Genomic DNA, 17,366 nt, shown 5'->3' with positions numbered 1-17,366 from the left:
TTCAGTGCAAAACTTTCATAGGTGCTGACGTTTCTGACAGCCTAAGCCAAGAAAAGCGAGCTGAAGATCAGGAGCGGCAGTTTTACGCTTAAAGGAAGAAATGTTCTTAGTGTATACCAGAAAGAAGAGGCTTCTCCGTGGGTTAAGAGGGGCAGGGAAAGCCATAGGCAAGTAACAAGTTGACTCGACTGATTAGTCAAGCTTTTCTTTCTTTGAAGCCTGCTGATAATGAAAGAGGATGCCCCATCTGCACGGTCATCCCCGTCTTGGAGCGATTCCCGAGAGAATCGCCTTCGCCAGAGAATGGCAAGATAGGGACAAAAGAATTCATAGAGAAAGAGAGAGCAAGGCAGGCTAAAAAGAACTAGAATGCAGAGACAATATGATTCCACACACCTGGATGTAAGCATGCTAAGGACATTAACCAGCTTTGACCCTGGACTGGTCTCTTCCATCCTGAAGAATACAACCAGTGTATTCGAAACAATAACTTGGTTGATGCATTTAACGACACGAATTATCACACCGATCTAAGTTTAGAAAAGTGTATTAGACATTCATTATCATTTCAAAGATCGATGGTTCGATCTCATCTCCTGATGAACTCAAAAACAAACCATACATCTCACATACAAATAATTGAATGTCTTGACACATTAATCACATAGACATCCCGACAGCCTAAACACAACTCAACTAGTTTAGGCATGTACCCTCGGTCAAGAACTCAAAAAAGAAACAAAAAAAATAGATAATTTAATGCACAAGAATATGAAGAACACTTCCAAAACTGCAGGAGATAACAGTTGCGGTTATTTCTTTTTCACCCAAGCTATAAATATTGGAAATTTTCCAAATAATCTTTACCCAGATAGTCGGAGAAACGTAGTATATTCTGGATGTGCATTCAAGAATCTCATTGGGAGCTCCGATGGCCATCCCTGTCCCTGGCTCAGGATGGGGTGATATTTCTCCAGTAAAGAGTAGACGATCCTTCCCTCATCTACCTCTTCATAACAACCTGCATTTCACCACAGCAGGATTTCGAACAAATACTCAAAACATATGCAACTGATACTCAAAACATATGCCAACTGATACTCAAAACATATGCAACTGATACTCAAAACATATGCCAACTGATACTCAAAACATATGCAACTGATACTCAAAACATATGCCAACTGATACTCAAAACATATGCCAACTGATACCCAAAACATATGCCAACTGATACTCAAAACATATGCAACTGATACTCAAAACATATGCCAACTGATACTCAAAACATATGCATGTTAAATCATCAATCAACCCAAAAGTTTAAGTTTATGGATTACGATAAATCTAATTATATCAACACTTCAACGATACAATCACATGTAATAAGAACTCAATCTACAGTGTTATAGCACTTAAGCACTCACTTTAGAAACCTTGATTCAGAATAATAAGCATCCCAGGAAACTAAGAGCACTGTAAGGCATGTTCTAAACCCAAATATACAAGTTTATAGATATTCGTTGCTGAAGGATCATGCAATAGTAATGTAGAATTAGCCAAGGAGCGCATAAGTCCAGCTAAAAGCCATGGTTAGGGAAAAACAGGCTAAATTATAAAAAAAATCTTTAGTACTTAGTCGTTTCTTTCAAAAGCACTCTTATCCTTTCGAAAGTTGTAATATAGTCCGTAACCTTTCATAAAGATTTCAAAACTACCCTAAGAGTAGAAATCCTTTAGAATTTCATATGGAAATTAAAACCTAGAACGGTGTGGCGGTGAACTAAAACAATGTGGCGATCTAAATGTTTGCTCTAAGTTACCATCACCATATCCCAGTTTTATCCAAAATGTTGAAGGTTCCTACTTTATAGATAATATTCTAAAATGATTTGTAAGTTATGGATGTTTTTGAAACAAAAGGAAAAGTTTAGGGTATCTTTTATAACTTAACCCCAAAAAAGTGAAAAATCCAAAGCAGAAATCTGTGGGGTTGTTTCGAACTACCTCCCATTCCAAATCAACCATTTATTAGAGGCATGCTGCACTCCCTCTTAATCTAGCTGTGAAAGTGAAATTAGAAGGTGCGGTACACTCGATGACAACTTTGCAGTCCAAGCCCAAGCCCACTACTAGCAGATATTGTCCACTTTGGTATGTTACGTATCACCATCAACCTCATAGTTTTAAAACGCGCCTGCTAGGGAGAGGTTTTCACACCCTTACAAGGAATGCTTCGTTCCCCTCTCCAACCGATGTGAGATCTCACAATCCACCCCCCTTGGGGGCCCAGCATTCTCGCTAACGCACTGGTGTCTGGCTCTGAAACCTCTCCCTAGTAGATGCGTTTTACAAACCTTAACGGGAAGTCCGAAAAAAAAAAAAACCTAAAGTGGACAATATCTTCCATTTACTTTAGCTTCCATGATAATTTCAAGCTAAAATGGATGAGTTTAAAATATCTGATGCAATAATGAAGAAATTTGGTTTATAGAGAATGCATTTAGTTCCCTTGACTAATTGGATGTGTTAAAAATACTGCTTAAGCTCTCAAATCGAATAAAGAATAACAATTTTGAAATTGGAATGATGCAAATGTAATAGTCCAAGCCAACCGCTAGCAAATATTGTTCGCTTTGGTCCGTTACATATCGCCGTCAACCTCACGGTTTTAAAATGTATATATTAGGGAGAGGTTTCCACACCCTTATAAGGAATGTTTCGTTTCCCTCTCCGACCGACGTGGGATCTAACAATCCACCCTCCTTGGGGGCCTAGTGTCCTCACTTGCACACCGCCCAGGTTTTGATGCCATTTGTAACAGCTTAAGCCCACTGCTAGCAAATGTTGTCCGCTTTGGCCCGTCACGTATCGCCGTCAACCTCACGGTTTTAAAACGCGTTTGCTATGGGAGAGATTTCCACACCCTTATAAGAAATGTTTCGTTCCCCTCTCCAACCGATGTGAGATCTAACAATCCACCCCCCTTGGGGGCCTAGCGTCCTCACTGGCACACTGCCAAGTGTCTGGTTTTAATACCATTTGCAACAGCTCAAGCCCACCGCTAGCAGGTATTGTCCGCTTTGGCCCGTCATGTATCGCCGTCAACTTCACGGTTTTAAAACGCGTCTGCTAGGGGAGAGATTTCCACACCCTTATAAGAAATGTTTCGTTCCCCTCTCCAACTGATGTGGGATCTAACAATCCACCCCCCTTGGGGGCCCAGCGTCCTCGCTGGTACAGTGTTCGATGTCTAGCTCTAATACCATGTGTAACGGACAAGCCCATCGCTAGCAGATATTCTCTTCTTTGGCCCATTATATGCGTTTTAAAACCATGAAGCTGTTAGGAATCACAGATCTCCACAATGGTATGATATTGTTCACTTTAAGTATAGGCTCTCATGGCTTTGTTTTGGGCTTCCCCAAAAGGCCTCATACCAATGGAGATAGTATTCCTCACTTATAAACCCATGATCTTTCACTAAATTAGCCAATGTGGGACTCCTTCCCAACAATCCTCAACAGAGGCCGACGGTGATCATAACAAGCCAAAACGGACAATATCTACTAGTAGTAGACTTGGGTTGTTATAGCAATAACATAAATTTAGTTTAATAATTATAGAACAGAACAATTCTATTCATGTTGTGTTATTTCCATCAAAATTAACAATTGATTATGTTAGCATAGCCCCCACCAATCCAGTATAATATGTGAACATGAAAACCATCCTAACTTCACAAGCTATCAGAGTTCTACACTCATAATACGCCAATGGAATAGATGTACTTACCCAATTCAATATCCTGGTCGTAATCTTCCACATCCCCTTCTTCAATAAGAGTATTGTTTTCCAAATCAATAGCCGCTTTGGCATACCTATCCAGAAATTGTTCTTCAGTTTCTTCAAGTTCATCGGCATCAGAATCCTGAAACACATCAGACGGTGTTAGATAGAGAAAGGGGTTCGTCAACATGCCACTAATAACTAATGACAAAATGAATTTGTGAGTATATGTGATATTTAGCACACATCTTGGTATCAAACCTCATCATCTTCTATTTCATCACTGTCGTCCTCCTCTTCATTTTCATCAGATTCTTCGTCCTTTTCTTCTCGCACTTCTTTCAGCCGTATAGAAGCCTCCATCAATGAACTGAAGGACTTCCATAGGAAATCATCTCTTGGCTTTCCTAACTCCATTATTCGTTCCACCACCTTGACCAATGTCAACACTGAATAGCAATAAAAGAGAAAAAAGATATTTATATTATACTATTAACATAAAAACTCAAACAACAATCGGGAGGGCAAACTAAGTAGTTCAACCCCCAAATATAGGAACGCAGCTTTTTTCATTTTTTTTTTCAATCGGGCAATGAAAAGTCTCTTCTATCCTAATGTTTCAGGGAAGTAGAGAAATATTTTAAAGCGAGCACCAATATCATGAGGTAACATCACTTGGTACCATTATAATTGTGCAACTACTTAGCTTCTCTAGAGAAGATGGAATTGCAGCCTAGAATTTGACAAAGATGGCATCATGAACTGTTAACCAGAACAACCAAAATTGCAAGACATAAATATATATATAGATATATATATATACATTTGCCTGCTAGCTGGGTGGAACCCATTTTTTCAGCCCACCGCTAGCAGATATTGTCCTCTTTGGGCTTTCCCATCTGGGTTTCCCTCAAGGTTTTTAAAACACGCTAGGGAGAGGCTTCCACACCCTTATAAAGAATGATTCGTTCTCCTCCCCCAATCCACCCTCCCTTCAGGACCCAGCGTCCTTGCTGGCACACCGTCTTGTGTCCACCCCCCTTCGGGGCTCAACCTCCTCGCTGGCACATTGCCTGATGCCTGGCTTTGATACCATTTGTAACAGTCCGAGCCCACCTCTAGCAAATACTGTCCTCTTTGGGTTTTTCCTTTCAGACTTCCCCTCAAGGTCTTTAAAACGTGTCTGCTGGGAAGAGGTTTCCACGGCCTTATAAAGAATGTTTCGTTCTCCTCCCCCAACCGATATGGGATCTCACAATCCACCCCCCTTCGGGGCCTAGCGTTCTCGCTGGCACTCATTCCCTTCTGCAATCGATGTGGGACCCCCCAATTCACCCCCCTTCAGGGCCTAGCATCCTTGCTGGCACACTGTCACGTTTCCACCCCCTTTCGGGGCTCAACCTCCTCGCTGGCACATCGCCCAGTGCCTGGCTCTAATACCATTTGTAACAAGTCAAGCCCACCGCTAACAGATACTATCCTCTTTTAGGTTTTTTTTCTTTTCAGGCTTCCTCTCAAGGTTTCTAAAACGTGTCACTAGGGAGAGGTTTCCACCCCCTTATAAAGAATGATTCGTTCTCCTCCCTAACCTCACATGTCTCAACTCTACTTGTCATTTCCTTTGTTTTTTAACATTTTAGCATTTTTTTTTTCTTCTGCTGTGTGGCTAGGCTGGGCAGCAAAAAAAATGTATGCAGCCCAGCTAGCACGCAAGTGCGTCTTTAAAAATTGAAAAAAAAAATTAAAAAGAAAAAAAAAAGTTAGGAAGTAAAGAACTATGGGGTATAAAAAAAAAAAACATTGGTGAGATAAGATCCATCAACATTACACAGTAAAATCAACTTTGATTCAAGAACCAGTCGAGATAGGAAAAGCCACTGACCAATCAACTTTATCTCCGATTCCGCAGACAAACCGGGCGCAAAAGAGCTGCTACAGATATAACCAAGGGCTGAGACCCAGACTGTGAAGCCTCCTCCATCAAACTTCTCCAAAAGTCTCTCTACAGTGTCAGGAAGACAGATATAGCATGTTGATATGGAAAGCAGTAAAGGCTTCCACAATGCACTTGGTTTGCTTTGGATTTCTCTAAAACGGGAAAATGACGTCCGACTAAACGTGACTACCAGCGACTCCTTAACGCCTTCCGCTTCAAACGAGTAACTAGGAACATTCAATAACATATGAATACACGAACAAGCTTTCCATGTAGCAGATGGATATTGTGAGATTGTCTGATTAATGAAAGCTCCAATGTTTTCTACAATAGACCGTCGAGGCACTGGCGGAGCTGGAGGAGATGGTGTTGGCTTCCCAAAAAAGTTCTTCAGTGCATATTTGTTATTTAATCTAACAACTTCCATAATACAATTAAAGACTGAGAAATCCTCTGATTCTTCCCAAGAATGCCAGTCTGCAATAAGATCAGCCCAGACTGATACTAATTCAGATACTTTAAGCTCTGAAATAGTATTGCTCCCTGTAACAGACACCATGATGAACTGAAGCAACCTTGATGAATGATCTATGCATGATGGAGGGGGCAACAATTCCTGATCTTCATCCATTTCCTGGGACAACTGAAAATTTATAATGAGAAATAAATGCAGAAAAGCGCCGCAAATGAATGAGAAATGACGCTCTTTAAGTTATTCACAGCCTAAACTTTAGAGAAGTTTTATAGGTATCCATAACAAAGCAATTATTTGTTAACATTAAATAAACCATTAGAATAAAAAAAAAATTACTATAAAATAAAATAGTAATAAAACAAAATAAAATTTATTAATTGATTATTATTATGTTACTGAAAAAATATTATTGAATGAGAAATTTGAGCCAATCATAAATTGTCACATCATTGTTTTAAATTGATGACAAGGTTGCATATTATTCTTTGAATCCAATTACATCTTCAAAAAACCACAAGCTGAAGACCTTCAATTAGATCGAAGCCAAGACTTTCAATAAGCTCAAAGCCGAAGACTTTCCACAAGTTCGAAGTTGAAGATTCAACCTCGAGAACAAACAATTTAACCTTCGAATAAAATATACAATCAAGAGAAAGAATTAGAGAACCACACATAAGAGATTGTATGTAACTCAAAACAAATTAGTACACATTTGAAGCATCATTCCACAAATTAAATTTCTTTTGAAATTTCATGGAAACAAATATATTAGCATATTATTTAGTAATCTATTTTAATTAGTTAAAATATGCCTGAGGTATTCTAGTAATTGAATTACATTTGATTCCTATTTTGATTCTTGACGATTTGAAGTAAGCAACATCAATGGGTTACTGATTTGAATTCTAGATAACTCCTACTGAATAACATTCCAACTCGAATTAGTTCTAGTCCAATTTCAGCTCATTTTGATTTCTAATACGTAAATGGAGACTTTAGTCATGTAGGAATTTTACCATCAATGGACGGAAGGAAACATCTTCATAAACAGAGTCAGTTTGATAGCGTTATGGATAGTTTAACCTCATAGGCTCTATCTTGTGTATAAATTCATCTTATTTCATAGCTACAATCTATCTATACTTTTGGCTAGCTATAATCAATCTATCTCCCTAGGCGTGGATAGCTTTTCCCTCTTCTTGTATGTTTCATCTCATCATCGTATCAATGAATTAGATCTTTGTTTCTCATTAAAAAATATATATATATACACATCAATCATAATATTCAAGAAGATCTGAACCAGAAAATTACTTCACCGTAAGATAACTAGGCATTTAATAACTAACCAATGAGTACATGGGTGCAAGCCACGCCTGCTGCAAGAGAGACGAGAATGATCTACTGATTGTGGCTTGCTCCGATGTTGACCGTTCACACGATGCATCTTGCTCAGTTTTCTCAAGTATGAAGTTTTCCCAAGACTGAGCCATCACTGATAAAGCTGCAAACCCACGTTCAACAACCTGCGCCAGTGTCGAATTCATCAGGGCTAATCACATTTTTTGAAGAAAATGTTCCCTAATGACACTTTAAACCATTCGAAAGTGATAAATATTTTTTTAAAATGAAACAATAAATACAGATCACGAAGGAGATAAGAGCATGAAGATAGAACGCAAACAAAATAGAGGGTGAAACATTAAGTTTGCTTTGATAGATTTTGAGTGACTAATTTGGTTAACTTAGATTCATTTTCATTCAAATTAACGACATTACTTTCACAGTTTCGATCGGACAAATGATTTTTCAACTTTGTTCACTCCTTCAAACATAAATACTTTTTGGGAAATTATGGAGATGTTAGTCAAGAAAATGAGCATCAAATTAGCGGGAAGAATTTTCACTCAACTCCGACAACAGAATCTTAGAAAAATTTTATAGCATTGTTTTTTCTTTGATAACAAAATTTTCTGCCTCCAAGTTGCATTCTCAATTTCCTAATGCATTTTTTAGCTCTGTTTCAAATTAGTAACAACAATGATGTTTGTTTAAAAAATAAAAAAATAAATAAAAAAAGATTCTCACGGGAGAGTTGAACATACTTGAGGCCATGGCTCCAAATTAGGAGGTATGCTTTTTGAGATTGCACCAACCAGAGACAAAACAGCGTGAGGAATATGGATGGCGACGTTTTCATTACCAGCTTCCACAATGGAACTGAGAAGCTGAAACAAAATGGAGTTCTCTTCATCATCTTGGCCAATCCCACCTATTACAACTTGAAGAAGAGGTAACCACTCAGGTGGCAAGTAGTCATTCTGAAGAGGAAAAATATAGAATCTTAGTGAAAAATCTGGAAAAAGAAAACATAATGAAGTCCAAAAGATTATCCAACAAGTTCAATCAAGAGGCCTACTTCAAGAAGCTTGGCTATTGCTCCAGCAGCAGAAACTCGGACAGGGTAAAATGAAACTTCCTCCTTATCAGGCATGGATAATGCCTTAACCAATGAAGAATATATTTCAGCACAGACCTCCTGAAAGAGGGTCAACGTTAGAGAGAGAAATGTGGGAGTGCATTATGTCATAAAAAACTCAGTCCTCAATGTGGCAACAATTAAGGAGAAAAAAATAGAAAAAGTGAAGTTTTTGTTTAAACTTGCTTGATCGTAAATAATAAAAGCATGGACAATACAAGTAGCAGGAGAAGTATAATATCTCACTTCAGGCAGGCAGGATGCAAGCTCTCCAAGTACCCAATTTGCAGAGGCAACTAAATATGGCAGGCACGTTGACACAGCATATAGAGGCAACACTCTTGTGCGGATTAGAAACGTCACGTATCCAGGTTGTTGCTCCCTTAGAAACTGCAATACAGAGAAATACAGAGGCAGAATAATACATATAGTATAGATTATTCACACATCACTCGTGAATGTAGAAATCAGGAACTACTTACATCAAGCAAGCCACCATACGCAATTAGAACACCATAGTAACTGTAGCCATTGACAGACAAGAGAATTAAAATGAGTATAGAGGTGAAAATAACAAAAAAGCGGTGGAGTTAACTTACACGTATTGGAAAAATAGATACAAGTTTGAAAGCCAATGATATTAAAAAAAAAAAGTAAAAATAAAAAAAAAAGAGATGAGAAAGTAGTGAATAATGAACAAAAAGAACAGATGAAAGGGGAATAAAGCAACAGAGAGACTATATCCAGATAAATACAGGAGATAACAAAACAGAACGGGGGAACCCCAGGCTCCAAAAACGCAATATTCGTTTTGAGAATGGGGTAAGATTAAGAAGCAAGTGTGACTTCAGAAAACAAAATGCAACAATCTTGCCAGTCGTTGAAACTCATGATGCTTGTTCTAATATTTACAGGCTTCCGGAGTCGTGCTTAAAAACATGATATATTCTTTAGAATAAAAAATAATTTTAAATCCAAAATATTATGTTTGATACAAAAATATACTACAAATATAGCATTGTGGTAAGTATAGCATTTGTAGTAAGTGTAGCATTAGAGAAAAATATACTACAAATAAATAGATATATAAAAATGAAAGGAACATGCATAGCCTTCCAAACAATTTTCAAAAAAGAAAATAAAGAAAAGTAACTTCAAAACATTAGTCTGCAAAAAAAAATTTTGATAACGGCCCAAACAACTCAGATATTTTTGGCATGGAATAACAAATAAATCAAATAAAAAGTATGTAACCGAAATAATATCTAGAAGACAATATTTACGAAAACAAGTCTTTAAGACTACCGGTCTGCGGTCTTATAGCAAAGCATCAAAAAGATTGAATCTACACATCCCATATTTTCATATAAAGTCCACTTGAAGTTAAGAAGCAGGACATGAAATTGCATTCAAGCTTAAAGACTGAAGTTTAGGATGACATATGAGAACTTCTAGAGAGAACAACATTTTTTTTTTCCTTTGGCCATAAATAAGAGTTCTCTTTAATCATTGACTGAGCGGAACAGTACATTGTTCTTTAAAACAAAGCTCACCAGTAGGTAGCTATCTACATACTTAGTAAAAAGCAGCAGAATTAGACAGTTTAGGTGGCACCATGTACCATAATTAACAAATAATTCAGACAATAGTTACAAATGCAACTGAACCAAGAGCTTCACACTTGTATGAGATCAATGAATAACACCTGATATTCAAATCATACAATGTAACGACTAAATTGGAAAGCCAGGTTGCATGTTAAAAAAAACTTACCTATTTACAATACTGGTTTGGGAAGCGTTTGCATCAGAGGGAATAGGATATTTCGAAAGAAATGGAAGTACAACCAACTCTCCCATAGTAGCGCATTGATTATTTGTTCTCTTGCTGCCTTTTTTACGCTTTGATGAAGCTGAAGAACCATTCATATGGGTCACTGTGGGAGGACCCTGTAGGTACTTGGATTAGATTACTGATAACACTTACTAAAAGGAATGGCCCGCACACATTTCATCATGAACTAAACAGGTAACAACCTTCGACAATGCAATAACGCCGAGCAAGTTTATTGCACTTTTCCTGGCTGTGTATAAATCCTCCCTCCAACCAGAAACTTCTTCCTATAAAATACGAATAACCAAAACTGGTGACATAAGATCTGATATGAAGATCAATTCATATGACAAATTGAACTATCTTACTAGGTCAGATGGAAGATTCTTCCTTAAGTACTCATCTGGATCATCTTCCCACTCAGAAACGTCCTTTTTCAGAGATTTGACACAAAATAAGATAAGTTAACAAACTCTTGACAATGAGTCGATGTTATAGAGCAATATATAAGCTCTCCAAACTTTTACCTTCTCGTTCATTATAAGGGATGGAAATATTCCAGAGTGTATCAATGTTGAAAAGTGCGGAGAAACCAGCCTCCATCCCTATTTAACATGAATGATAGCATCCAATTAATTAGCCTCCAACTGAGTTACAATTTTGCTAAGGGAAGAAGCGAAAGCATAATCAATTCAAAATCAAGGTTAAAATATAATGTCCATACTCGCCCCGTCTCCAGAACATGTGAAATCACATCAAAGCCTAGCGAAATAATCCTCTCTGATAAAAAGTCGAGCTTCTGCCCAAAGGAAACTGATAACTGAGAACTGAGAAAAAACCTTGTAAAGTACGTCAACATACAGCAAAAGAAGGAAATGCTAAAGCATTAAAACAGTATGTTGAATAGGAAATAAACAAATAGGACAAATACAGAATAATTGCTCTCGAAAAACGGAAAATAAAGGGATCACATCCAAAAGAATAAGACATAATGAAAAAGTGAAAAAATCTTTAGGGACAGATATCCAAAACAAGGGTTAAACCTAGCTAGGGACCAAACCTCCTCCAATCTCCCTCCACACTCCTCGAGATTCTATTATTTCTCTCAATGTAGATGCATTCCACAAACAAATTATCTCAATTGGAGGATTTCAGTGCTTTGTAGTCCCGGGAGCATGCAGGAGAGAGAATGCATCTTATGAGTTGGGGGAGGGAATTTCAATGGCATCCAAATTTTGAGAGAAGGCCTACAATGAAGAGCTAGGGGAACCATAATAAAATATTAGTTCTTTTCCACAAAACAGGATGTGGATTAGAACTGCCGATAGAGTTTACTTGGTAAAGAAGGGCACTCTCTAGATATAACCACATTTCGGCCTATTTTATTTAACACACTCAAATAGTACTTACATGAGCATTTTTGCTATAATTCACAATGTTCAAGACACATTTTATGATGTGTGACATCAACCTGAAATTGCAAGGGAAAGATAAACGTGAACGGAAACCCAGCACAGTTGATCTGAACTTGAGGGATTTTACGATAATTGTATTACTTATCAGTATGCTTTCGGTGTCGGGTAACAAAGACGCAGAAAATAAGCAAGCTTCTCTTCGCAGTTTTCAACCTGCTCACATTGCCATACTCTGGGGAAACTGCAGCCTCAAATTTTATGGAATCTAGAATGCTAATTAAATCATGGCAAAATGATGGAAGTAGAGGCACCAAAGAAGAAGGCATATGCGATCTCACCTACACAAGTAACAGCATCATAAGAACAGAAACGTCTTTCCCTCTCTCATTGTCCAAGTAATTTTTAGTTCTTACTTAGAGATTTTAGTTTTATATTATAATAATAATAATAAATAATAGACAATAACAAGCTCGTAGGCATTTTAAGTGAATTTTTAAATTTATAAAAAGAAATGGGCTAAGCTTAAGAACAAATACTTACAGAAAAGTAGACACATTTGCATAGTATTGAAAGAATCTTATCTATCTCAACTTCCCTTCCATCATGATTAGAAAGAGCCTGTGTGACACCAGAAACACACGATCACCCAGAGTTTAATTTTGCTTGGGGAAGCTGAGATTTATGTGGATGGGTAAAGTGTGACAGAACCTGTTCAACAAGACGATGAAATACAGCTAGCAGGGGAACAATAATCGTGTTTGCAAGTAGCTCTAACTGTGGTGGTACGGGCTCATTAGAATCTTTAGGATTCAAAAAGTACTGCCAAAATAAATTGTGATTAAAGCTGTTAAGAGAACCACGACTCACGTTGTAAAACTGTGTCAGCTTTAAACTTCCCTAAACTTCCATCAAGCATTATATAAAACATTCAAGAATCACAAATCAAAACATCAAAAAACAGATAGGAGGAGTATCAGTTCAGAGTAGGGAAGTTATATACTAAAACATTGCAGCATTTCACACTGTTGAACACTAATTTATTAACTTAATACCAAGTATCAAATGTATGAAAAATAGTAAGAATTTCGGGTCATCTAATTGTACAGGACATTAATCATTGACCAATTCGTACATTAGATCAAAACTATCTTTGGCTAAGTATGTAATCAGATGGCAGTTAGTTTATCCATGAATTTGAATGTTTGATAAATTGCTAAAGTCATGTACCTGGAAAGGTCTGCACGTTGTACAGAGAACAGACAGGGTGTTGATAGCATTCCATTGACATTTGGCTCCGTTGTTGAAAAGATTGCTGTTTTGAATAGCAGAGCAAAGATCAGACACAAGTTCAGGCCATGAGCTCTGCTTCACAAACTCATTGACCACTATGCTGTGAAACTGCCAGAACATTATAAAAGAGATATAAGAAGATGATGAAGAAGAAGGAATACATTGGAAATGGTAACGATGTGCCCGTAAATTAATCATTCAGAATATGCAAGAAATATAATTACCACTTCAACCAAAACTTTTAGAACTTTTGGTTCCGCTTGGAACAACGCTCTCAGCAGTTCATCCTTGAACCCCTTGCTGACTTTTGAACATGGAAATTCGCCCTCAGTATTTCTCCTACTCAAATTTTTAAGGTAAGCAGCAGCAGCTATCTTTTGACCTTGATCGTGACTTCCTACATGGAAGGGATGAACAGCTAAACCTTAAAGGTTAAGTGGCAATGAAGTTCAACTGAATTTGTTTATTGCAATTAACCTGAGTTTAAGTTTGTGTTTAAGAGTTGATTAAACAAACCCCATGAAATTTAAGATCATGGAGGGAACCTATGTACGAATATGTCAAACCACCAATCATGGACTTCAAATTTTAAATAAGGCATAATAAGCGAAACCCAATATTAATTAGGGAGGAAATGACATTATAAGAGTTCAAACACAAGATCTCGTGCTCGGGTACCATGTAAAATCACCAATCAACCCAAGAGCTTAATAGATGGGTTAAGGTAAATTAAATCATATCAATGCTTCATCAGAATAGTCAATTTTAAATTCTACTCTTTTTGGTGCCAAAAATATACCAATGGTCAAATATTTCAAAATTTAGGCAAGAGAGCCTGCAGTCCACAATCAACTGAGTCGCACGCTAAAAGTTGATTCAATTGAACTTAGCATCTCCATAATACACCAGAGAGTACTCGTGCTTTTACCTGCAGACGCTACATTCATCTTCTAAATAACTAATGTGATTCCGAATGAAATTAAAACCATATGTTTTTCCCCAACTTCCAGTTCGAAAAAACACAAACAACTACAAACATACATTAAAATTCTGAAACCACTAAAACCGACCTAGGGGAAGAGCTAGCTCTGAGCTCAACTTACTGTTAGGAATAACGATTCTCCACAATGGTATGATATTCTTTACTTATATACCCATAATCATTCACTAAATTAGCCAATGTGGGACTCCCTCCCAACAATCCTCAACAATCCTCCTCTCAAACAAAGTATACTATAGAGCCTCCCCTCGGGCCTATGGAGCCCTCAAACAGTCTCCCCTTACTCGAGGCTCAACTCCTTCTCTAGAGTCCTCAAACAAAGTACACCTTTTGTTCGACACTTGAGTCACTTTTGACTACACTTTCGAGTCTCACAACTTCTTTGTTAGAAATTTGAGGATTCTGTTGAGATGGGTAAGTTAAGGGCATGATTATGGTGTCATGTTAGGAATCACAACTCTCCACAATGATATGATATTGTCCACTTTGAACATAAGCTCTCATCACTTTACTTTGGACTTCCCAAAAGGCCTCATGCCAATGGAGATGTATTCCTTACTTATAAATTTATAATCATTCCCTAAATTAGCCAATGCGAGACTCCCTCCCAACCATCCTCAACACTTACTACAGCTAGTTAAGATGAGACCCAATAAAATAAAGATAAGCAGTTTAGCAACAAGAGGAAGTAAGAGAATTTGAAGAAGCTTTTACCATTAGCAATACAAAGTAGAGCAGACGGAAGCTCAGGATGAGAAGATAGGCGATCGAGAGACTCGGTGGCTCCATGGATGACTTGCGGGTCATTGCTAAGCGTCTCGGATAGAATTTGAGCGATTTTAGCAACTTCCATGAATCTCTGATTCTGTGACGGCCGCAACAGTGCAGCTAGTATTGAATAAACTCCAATCAAACACGGAGAGCGAGCAGGAGGCAGAAACCTCGGAGGAGATGGGAGTGAAGAGAGAGGAAGAAGAAGAGGAGAAAAAAGGGCGGGAAGGTGAGTGCTTGGGCAATTACAGGCAGCATGCAAGCAACCATTGCTCGGACTGAAAATGGATCCGTTGCGAGGCTGGCTCGGCAGCCCATTCCAATGTGGGCGACAGAATTTGGGATTGGGCCATAAAAACGAGATTAATTTTAACAAAATAGCAACAAAAATAAATCAAAATTAAATTTTGCTATAATATTTAATATTTTTACCTAAAAAAAATGTCTAAAAAATACGGAAAATATTATATTTTGTTTTTAAAATACATAAGGAATATTTTCGTCTTTTGGGAAGCTCAAAACAAAGTCACGAGAGCTTATGCTCAAAGTGGACAATATCATATTATTATGGGGATTTGTGGTTTCTAACAATTGGTATCAGAGCCATGCTCTAAACTTAGTCATAACAATAGAATCCTTAAATATCGAACAAATAATTGTGAGTCTTGAAGGTGTAGTCAAAAGTAACTAAAGTGTCGAACAAAGGGGGTACTTTGTTCAAGGGCTCTAGAGAAATGAGCCGAGCCTCGATTAAGGGAAAGGCTATTCGAGAGCTCCATAAGCCTCAAGGGAGGCTTATAGTGTACTTTATTCGATGAGAGGATTATTGAGTATTGCTGGGAGTGAATCCCACCTTCATTATTTTAGTGGAAAATCATGGGTTTATAGGCGAGAATATATCTCTGGAAAAGCCGAAAGTCATAACTTTTAATAGAGTTTAAAAATAGTCTTGAATTTAAAAGGTTTTATTAATATCCTTCAACTTATAAAAAATATTCTTATCCTTGTCTGAAACTCGTCTATTTTTTAAATATTATTTTTTAAAGTTTGAGTATGGTATTAAAATGTGGTACTCAGAATAATAGTTTTTTTTTTTTTAAGATTTAAAGGTGTTTTTAAAGTTTTTAAAAAAAATTTAAGGTAATTAATAAAACTTTTGAAAACTCCCATATTTTTGAAGTAATTTTAAAATTTTACGATATTTTTTAAACAAATATTAACTATTTTCATTCAAAACTAAAGGTAAAAAGGTAATTTTTAATTTTATGTCTAATAAATCCATAAATTTTAAATATATTAAATACATTATTGAACTTTCAATTTTGTGTTTAGCCGGTCGTTGGCATATTTAATTTAATTTTTAAATAAATAAATAAATTTATCAGACATATTCGAGTTTGGTGCCTAATAAGATATTAAACTATCAATTACATTAGTATACAATAGGCTTGTGATGTTTGTGATGTTCAATGGCATCGTTCCCGTGCATGCAGCTTCCCTAAACGACATCACTTCTTTTACCGGTCGTAACAACTTATGTTATTAAAAATCTCAAACTTTTTATACCGTTTTTGTATCATACCCATATATATATATATCATACCCATAGACATTTGTACCCGTTATCAAACTCATCAGCTTTAAACCCTCCCATCAGTGAATTGTCACAACATTTTAAATTCAATATCGAACCAACCCTAAAGTTCATGCTATGCTATTTTTTTTTTAATTGAAATTTTTTCTCATCAATCTCAATATTACGAGTAAAAATAAATAAATAAATAATAAATAAACATAATTAATAGATTCCTACCCGCTCTTACCTGTAATAGTTCAGTCCACCATTAGTTAAATTTTTTTTAAGGTTTAAAAAATGGTAACAATTTAAAATTATGGGCAAAACATTTTTAAAAAATTATATAACTTTTAAAAATAAAATATAAAATATAAATTAGTATTTAAAAAAAAGTAAGCTTATTATTAATAATATTTAGCTTCACGAAAAAGGAGATTAACAACGTTAAATTTGGAGCTGTGGCCCACAGCCAGTCAAAGCGTCCGAATTTAAATTCCGTGGCCTCCCTCCATCTACCTCAATAATAATAATAATAATAATAATAATAAATAAATCAATAATAAAATATTCCGTTAATTTTTCATATTATCTAAATTTATTAATTATTTTTAATCATTTGTATGAATTAGGCAATATTCGTGGAATAAAATAAATAATTTTTATTTGTAAATTTAGTAAATGGAAATAATTTTTTTTTTTGATGAATAGACACAAAATTAAATTAGGGTAATAATAACAAGAGATATATTAATAAGTTACGACACGTCACTAACATCTGTTACAAACGTCGGTCTTCCTCTTT

At 36.5% G+C, this 17,366-nt stretch overlaps 1 protein-coding gene across 3 annotated transcripts; it reads right to left on the bottom strand.

Moving 5' to 3' along the window:
- Positions 1 to 475: 475 nt before the first annotated feature.
- Positions 476 to 15,293, bottom strand: LOC111460034 (importin beta-like SAD2 homolog). Of its 3 annotated transcripts, none has more exons than XM_023103111.1 (21): positions 14,932 to 15,293; positions 13,442 to 13,635; positions 13,155 to 13,325; positions 12,636 to 12,746; positions 12,468 to 12,545; positions 12,069 to 12,265; positions 11,923 to 11,983; positions 11,237 to 11,311; positions 11,040 to 11,117; positions 10,881 to 10,943; positions 10,716 to 10,799; positions 10,453 to 10,628; positions 9,162 to 9,201; positions 8,926 to 9,069; positions 8,620 to 8,739; positions 8,306 to 8,521; positions 7,550 to 7,726; positions 5,672 to 6,368; positions 4,051 to 4,238; positions 3,796 to 3,931; positions 476 to 1,021 (listed from the first exon to the last, which is right to left on the bottom strand). In XM_023103111.1, the coding sequence occupies exons 1-21, from the start codon at positions 15,068 to 15,070 to the stop codon at positions 864 to 866; spliced, it is 3,303 nt and encodes a 1,100-aa protein (XP_022958879.1). In that variant the 5' UTR covers positions 15,071 to 15,293; the 3' UTR covers positions 476 to 863. The 3 variants fall into 3 exon arrangements, with proteins under 3 accessions (XP_022958879.1, XP_022958880.1, XP_022958881.1); XM_023103112.1 differs by having other exon boundaries at positions 5,672 to 6,359; XM_023103113.1 differs by having other exon boundaries at positions 13,442 to 13,614; positions 14,932 to 15,272.
- Between the last annotated feature and the right edge of the window lie 2,073 nt (positions 15,294 to 17,366).

The sequence above is a fragment of the Cucurbita moschata genome, unplaced genomic scaffold (assembly GCF_002738365.1).
Source record: "Cucurbita moschata cultivar Rifu unplaced genomic scaffold, Cmos_1.0 Cmo_Scf00023, whole genome shotgun sequence".
Taxonomy (NCBI): Eukaryota; Viridiplantae; Streptophyta; class Magnoliopsida; order Cucurbitales; family Cucurbitaceae; genus Cucurbita; species Cucurbita moschata.
Note: the sequence above shows the minus strand (reverse complement) of the source record. Positions and strands in the feature narration are given on the sequence as shown.